The 8,198-nt window shown below is 40.0% G+C and overlaps 1 protein-coding gene across 1 annotated transcript in view; it reads left to right on the forward strand.

Moving 5' to 3' along the window:
* The window catches only part of tspan1 (tetraspanin 1), a gene marked incomplete at its 3' end in the record, with an annotated part of 22,550 nt that extends 17,238 nt beyond the window's left edge, over positions 1-5,312 (forward strand). The window contains exons 5-7 of the mRNA XM_080728177.1: positions 2,045-2,191; positions 3,796-3,879; positions 5,253-5,312. Of these exons, the coding sequence (XP_080584303.1) occupies positions 2,045-2,191; positions 3,796-3,879; positions 5,253-5,312 (291 nt within the window). The remainder of the gene's footprint in view (positions 1-2,044; positions 2,192-3,795; positions 3,880-5,252) is intronic.
* Between the last annotated feature and the right edge of the window lie 2,886 nt (positions 5,313-8,198).

An 8,198-nucleotide genomic window follows, 5' to 3' on the forward strand; every position in this document is an offset into this window, starting at 1 on the left:
TGAACAATGGCGCTAACATCAGAAAGTGGCGTGTCTGCCCGTATAGTGCTTTCAGTATGTCACAGACGCTTTTATTGCAAAGACGCTGTTTTTCAGACATCTTATTTTCTGTAGACCTTGACTTCTTAAAGTCAGCGTGAGACAGAACAAATAACTAAAGCGTGCACACATAGTCCTTATATGTCAGGCTCTTCTAAAGGCAATTACAGGGCAATGAAACAGATATAAAGGAAATAACAAGCGGCAGTAGCAGTACAAATTAAAAAGGTGGACTGGTTCAACTTCAAGTCAACAGGGCAGGCTCACACACACATACGCTTAAGAAACTACTTTTTGATCGATCAATCATATCCAAGTGACAAAACGACACTTGGATACCTACGTTGATACAGTCTACAGAGCCCAGACCCTAATTTCTTTTTTGTTTTGTCCAGAGGTGGAAAAAGTACTCACATGTTGTACTTAAGTAAAAGTATCAATACTGCACTTTAGATGTACTCCGGACCGTTAGGGTGCCCTCACACCAAAGTACCTATGAAAGTGGAATCCGCGTTCCGCCAATGCATTTCAATGCGAGTGAAGCGGTTTCATGCCAGCAGAGGATTTCTGCAAAAAACGCTCCCTTCTCATTGAAATGCATTGGCGGAACGTGGATTCCACTCTCATAGGTAAAAGCCTGGAATTCAAAATGTACTTGAGTAAAAGTATTAAAGTATTGGCATCAAAATGTACTTAAAGCACCAAAAGGTACAAAATGTTTGAAAATAGCAGATCTACAAGCTCACAACGCGTAGATCAGTTTTTTTTTTCAAATAGCCTAGGTATAAAATAGGGCTAAAGTCGTTATGTTTTATAATATTATAATTTATATCTGCAAAGTAACTAGTAACTAAAGTTTTCAAATAAATGTAGTGGAGTAAAAGTACAATATTTGGATCCAAAATGTAGTGGAGTGGAAGTAAAAGTATTGGAAATTGGAAATACTCAAGTAAAGTACAAATACCTCAAAAGTGTACTTAAGTACAGTACAAGTAGTAAATCTACTTAGTTACGTTACACCACTGGTTGATACAGTCTACAGAGCCCATCCCCCATTACATATTGTTTTGTTTTGTCACATTTCTTACACTGCATATTGAAATGGTAACACTGTTTTGTCTGTGTCAAAAGTTGTTTGCTTTTTCTTTTAGTTGCCCAAGTGGCGTGTCTGCCCGTATAGTGCCTTCAGTATTGTTAACAGATGCTTTTGTTGCAAAAGTGCTGTTTTTCCAGACATCTTATTATATATTTTCCGCAGACCTTGACTTCTTAAGTCAGTGTGAGGGGGATACCGAAGAGGTCCTTATACATTCTGCTCTTCTTAAGGCAATAGGAAGGCAATGAAATAGTTATAAAGCCAATAGCAACCTGAAGCACAAACTGAAAAGATCAACTCGTTTCAACTCCATGTCAAGGCTCACACATAAGAAAACGTATTGTTGATGGACAAATTATATCCAAGTTACAAAACTTTGTAACTTATGACTACATTATGACGAATCCTATATAGAGTGAATAAAACCCTGCCCTATTCATTTGTTTAGTGTTTTTCTTTTTTTTTGGTAACCAAAGATTTTTTAACAGCGTTTTGCCAGCTTGTAGATCTGCTATTTTTGAAAAATCATGATTTTTCTTTGCAAGTCTTTGAATATATCTATTTAAAAGCGAAAATTTGTAACTCAAATATTTGCTTCTGGGTGGTCGCTGGAACAACATATTTTGAGATGGGGGTTCGTGGCCAAATACATGTAATTTTGGGGGTCCTTGACATGAAAAAGTTTGAGAACAGTTGATTTAGAGAAAGGATTTAGAAGTCGGGTCAAAGAAATTCAAAGACTTGGACACGTTTTCACGATTTTTCAAAAATAGCAGATCTACAAGCTCGCAGCGCGGCACTCGGTGCCGCGCTGTGAGCTTGTATATCTGCTATTTTTCAACAGTTAAAGCACAAAATAATGGTTAAAGTGGTTCAAAGAGGTGTCAAAATTTCCATTTTGTCTTTTAGATGCAGTGCTGTGGTTTCACCAACTACACAGACTTTCTGGATTCCAACTATCTGAACCAGACGGGAGGCCTCCTCCCCATGAGCTGCTGCCACCAGTTCAATGGCTCCTCCTGCAGCGTACCAATGGCAGAGCGCAATCCTGTACAGGTGAGAAAGACAACACCTACTGTCTACCACAGTGGTTCTCAACCTTTTCTGGCTGTGACCCCCAAAAATTATCATATTTTAACAGGGGACCCCCCACTCTGACATGCACCAAGAGTTGAGGAATTACATTTTGTGGAACACGGTTCTATTGTGAACAATTCTATTGTGAACAACAACGCCTCGCGTTGCGAGGCGTTGTGAGCATGTAGATCGGCTATTTTCACAATTTCTGCCTCTATTTGACAATTTGGCCAATGTTTAATTTGTCATTTCAGAGGTATTAAAAAGTCCTTAAATTGTCACTTTAGAAATGTGCAGATACCCTCTATACACTTAAACTTTATGTTGGTTTGTTTACTGTTGAGTGAGAAAACAATGTTGCACATTGAGTTAATCATCTGGGGACCCCCCCAAAATAATTTCGCGACCCCCCTGGGGGTCCCGGACTCCCGACCCACAGGTTGAGAACCACTGGTCTACCATAATCAGCGGAGTTATAGCATAACATGTCCCTATTTGAGGCATGACTTTGTAGGTGAAAGAAAAACAACTCAAATCTTTTTGAAAGTAGCCCATGTACAAGCTTGTAGCCTCTTTTTTTTGAATAGGGCTTTTAAGTAAAAAAAAAAAAAAAAAAACATTATTCATGGCCATTAAGGCACCCATCTCTATAGCATAATATACTATCCAATGGCTTACCGGCCATTATGTGGCTCGATCACAAGAGGATGTGAAAATGTAGGCTACTGTTCCATAAGTACAGTCTTGAAATGTACCACTCAAGTGAGGATAAAATGATCCACTTGGCCTAGTTACCGCTATGGTTTAACTACTTTAGAACTACATTTTTGGGGTCAGGAAGAAATGTAACACTGTGTCTTTGTCTCAGACAAGGTGATGTACAGTAGCTAGTTTATGTAGATTCAAAAACAATGCAGTTAATAAAGATCTAGTTCAGGTCATCATTGTAAATTGGGTTAAAAACAGTGGTGGAAAAAGCATGTGTCTTTACTTGAGTATCAATACTGCAACGTAGAAACACTGTTACAAGTCAAAGTCTGATAATCAAAATGGATTTGAGTAAAAGTACTTGAGCAGAATGTCCCGTTTCACAAGGTATATTATGTATTTGAATATAGCAGATCTACTGTACAACAACACATCGCATTGCGACATGTTGTGAGCTTATAGATCGTCTATTTTCAAATAGCCAAAGTTTAAATAGGGCTGAAGTGGTTGATGTACATTTTGTAATAATAAAAATAATCACAATCAACCTAGTTAGTAGTAACTAAGGTTTTCAAATGATTGTAGTGAAGTAAAAAGTACAATATTTTCCTCTGGGATGTAGTGGAAGTAAAAATATAGAAAGTAGTACAGTACTAGAGTAAATGTGCTTAGTTACTTTCCACCACTGGTTAAAAAGCCATGGGCATGGCCTTTATCTATTTGTACTCAGCCAGGGTTATATACAGTATCATGGTGTTAAACCATGAATACACATTTTGGAATATGTGCCAAATTCCTTTGGAAAAAAAAGAAGAAAATAAAATATACATAGGTCAGTACTGTATGTGGCTTACCCTGACTGTGTTTTGCTCTAGGGCTGTTTTGAAGAGATTCTAGAGCTCCTCAAGAGGAATGCCAACATTGTGGGTGGAATAGCAGCAGGAATTGGTATCTTGGAGGTGAGTTCACATGTGGAAATTCACTTTACATCTGCACTTACAGTACGTATGTCAGAGTCTCTGATTTCAATCTAGCAGAGAACGCTGGTGACTGAGCAGGTGAAATATCTTAGAAAACTGTACTCCCTGTACTGTAATAGTTGCTTGTTTTCTATCAATTATACACCTCATGAAGCCATGGTAGCCTAAAGACTTAAATAGTCTCCTACTGAGTCTTCTATTGACTGATGATGACCCGGCCACCAAATGATTGGTTCAGGCATGAGACAAAAATGAAAAACTCTCCATGAATTCAAGTCTTCATGGGGTGTGTGAGTGTGATTCATAGAAAATAATTCATTTTTTGGGTGAACCCTTCAAACCCTGTATACCTCTTTCACCGGAGTCCCCCAGGGGTCGATATTCGACCCCATTCCTTTTCCCTCAACACCGAATCTCTTTGCAGAAAATAGAATATCTGCAAGCTCACAACGCATCGCATTACGACTCATTGTGAGCTTGTAGATCTGCTACTTTCGCCCCACATTAGGGACGCCAGGGTTGTGGTTAAAATGACAATGGCGAGAGAGCTGCCCATTCCACATTTTACCCTTGCAAAAATACGGTGGTATTCTAAACTTTGGTCAAGGAAGACTGTTTTGGTCGGTGCAACCAGTGATTTCCATGTCACCAACATCTTGTGATGTGAAATGTGAATGTGATGTTGTGAAGTATTGACCCACTGAGGTCACACGAATGGCAGATCAGAGTTGCTGCAAAATCCAGTCCTAACATTTTATTTTTTGTGAGTAGTAGGTGAATGTTATTTCTGTGGCTTCTCTGCATCAGCAATGATCAATAAATGGTAAATGGTGCATTTGTATAGCACCTTTGTCCAAGGCGCTTTACATAGATCGTGCATTACATTCACACACACATTCATACACTGATGACGGATGAAACCATGCAAGGCACCAACCAGCTCACCAGGAGCAACTAGGGGTTCAGAGTCTTGCTCAAGGACTCTTCGACACTAACTCGGGGGAGCCCGGAATCGAACTCGGAATCCTTCGGGAACCCTGCGTGTTCTAATGGCGGTTTCTCTACCCCTGAGCCACTCCCGCGAATAATAAATCACGAATAAAGAATTTGTACCGTTGAGGCTTGAGGGAGAAAATAGTCAGAAGTTAAACAACAATTAATTATCATGCAATATGCAGTGCTAAACACTTAAAACACAAAGAATCAATAATTATTTATACAGTACTAAAAATGCCCTCAGCCAGACAGTACTTTGAGTTAGTCTATTTTATGACTATTATTATTACAAAAATAGATGAGAAGTTGAATGTTCTATTTTAATATTAATCAAAATTGTGTTTCTTTCTCCCTAGATTGCTGCGATGATTGTGTCAATGTACCTCTACTGTCACATGGACAAACGAGTCAGCTGAGACTACGTGTTATACACTGTAAGGATGCTGCTTCATCTCAATCTAGCCATATTTGGGCATCTTGTGGCATGTCTGTAGAATGAAACGAGTTTCTGAGAACTTTGTTCTAACTTATAATCTACAACATAGCTTGGTTATTTTAGATTTTACGTCAATACTTTTTTCACACTGTACTACTATCATACAAATAGCTGCTTCCATTCTGAGGTTTTGTTTTGTTTGTTTGTTTGTTTGTTTTACGGCAGGGAAATTATCTGTTTTAATTTAAGACACTTATCTATGGAACACGGATGTAGCATAATAATAATAAAATACCATTATTTTTAATGAATTGAGAAGGTGCAATCATTTTACCTATTAAATCCGCACATGTTGAATGTAAATATTTCATATTGCTAATAAAAAATATATATTATTTGGCAAGTTGGATTTACATGCATAATCAGTGTGTTGCGCTGTGATTTTCTCATAGACCATGGAATCTGTGTTGACAGGCAGATGGATTTCACTAATGTACATAAGGCTTGAGCACACACACTGTGGCTTGCCTTTTGTCTGGTGCTTAAAACTTGTTTACTCTTAGATTTCCTATAGCTATTAGTGGACTAGCTGTCACGTAATGACATCGTCCAATGGTAAAATTCCAGATAATGGTTTTGGTGTCGTATTTGGAATAATGTTCATATCCTTTGGCGTCTTTAAGGTCACGACTGATCCTCGTGCTTGCCACGTCAAACGGCACTCAAAGCAACCGTGTTGTGTGAAGAATGAGCCACTTTACACACAGTTGGGGCTGGATTTTCCCATAAATGGCAAGGCCCGGGCTGAAAAGGGCACCATGTAGGGCAGCGCTTCAATTCATCTCTGAGCCGCGCGCACCGCAGACTATGATTCATTGCCGTTCCGTCTCATGCCCTTGAAGACGAAACTGGCCACGGTGTAGGAGAAAGCAGAGTAAATATTGACCATTAAAAGCCTTTATAATGGACAAGCGGGATTCAGAGAATCAGTGTTGTTGTGGTTGTGCATCGGGTTACTGATCCTAAATGAGTGTAATCATCACAGATCCCTGTGCAAATCCATGACAGCGGCCATGCCTTTGTTCCCAAGTGTCTCTTTGACTACGGAGCAACTCTCCCAGAGAGGCAAGGAGAGAGAGAGAGAGAGAGAGAGAGAGAGCAAGACAGAAATCATTTGAGAGAAGTGCAGATGGTGAGAGAAAAAGTTAAAAAAAGAGACATAGACGAGATGGCAGAGGAGAAAGCATCACAGAGAGCCAAAAGGTGAGCTGGTGAGAACGCCCCAGCATATCCCTTCTTTTATCCAGCTCGATTATACATCTGCCAAGTATTTAGAGCTAAAGCTGTCATCATCTCATGCCCAGTGTACTCTCATCCCTTATGTTTAACAATAACCCCCAGGTCTCTGCTCCCTCCCCTCGCCTGTTCTCAGAGGAATGGACTCAAAGCCATCCAATCAATATTCCATCTACATTCCATCCATCAGCCTCCCTGGCCAGCTCATCAGAATGTTCAATAGGTCAAAAATGACATTTAAAAGGCGCTGTGCCCACCACTTAAGCTTTGATACGAACCAGCAGGTTTTGACTGACAGGCAAAATGACCAGGTTTAAGGCAGTGGCTGATAATGACACGCAGGCTGAATCCAGGACTATGGAGAGAGAGAGAGAGAGCTTCATTGTGTGTGTGTGTGTGTGTGTGTGTGTGTGTGTGTGTGTGTGTGTGTGTGCGCGTGCAAACAAACAGAGAACTGTGAACAATTGCCTTATATGAAACAAAACACCAAGATGACCTGGTGGCATTATGACTGATGGGGGAGGGACTTGATTGGTGCCAAGTACACACACACACAGACGCATGCAGTGGTCTATACTTATCACATACGATTCAGTAAGCCATGAACAAAACCCTACATGCAGCTAAATCCGCTCAGTACAACCTATGCAAATGTTGGTAAACATAAAGGCGAACACATACACCAACACCTATTCAGGAGCCGATGGCATACACACCTTTTCTCTGGCACCTATAGAAGCTGCTACCCCTGCTACTAAAGACAGATTTGGTATCACAATGATTAAATGCCATTCCAGAATCTATTCCACAGAGCTGAGGGAATAAAACATACAGTATGGCACAAACACCAATATACATAAGAAACATATGCTGATTTGGGTTACTTCACTTTTGTGATGAAGTGTGATTTCATAATTTGCTAATGACAGAGCGGCCTTGAAACCCCCACAATGTTTAACAACTTAAACCCTCTATACTTCATTGATCCCTAGGGGTCTATACTTGGACCACACCTTTTTGTCCCTTTACACCAGATCTCTTCGCTGAAAATGGTCGATCAATACAATCCAGATCTGGATCTTTCACAGGCCTTTGGATTTTGAGGAAAATCCAGTCTGGGGAGATGCAGAATAGAATCTGCCCGGGGTCATCGCACATTATGAAGTCATGTACTGTAGATGACGTGGTGATATATAGCTCTAAAGGCCTCAGCAGGAAGGGGCGTTTGTCCTTGGTCAACCAAAGCGGTTGCGGAAATTCACCAAGCCACGAAGATTTGCATGCATTTCCCTTGCCACACGCATTTCGCCTCGACATTGCCTTGCCTGCCGCTCTCTTGGGAAATCTGTAGGCATTCACAAGGCCATGGGTGAGCAAAATCTGAGCTAAGAATAACAATGGCCTCAAGTTTATTTTATTCCATGAATAATATGCACTAATAATACATCCATCAACATGAATAATTTAAGTTAGATAAGCCACTGAGGCCTCAGGAAGGAGCAGCAGACTGCAGTTTAGAAAAAAGAACATATCTTTTCATTTTATTTGGATGATAAAAGATATAGAAACT

The sequence above is a fragment of the Nannobrachium achirus genome, assembly GCF_963921795.1.
Source record: "Nannobrachium achirus genome assembly, chromosome: 1".
Taxonomy (NCBI): domain Eukaryota; kingdom Metazoa; phylum Chordata; class Actinopteri; order Myctophiformes; family Myctophidae; genus Nannobrachium; species Nannobrachium achirus.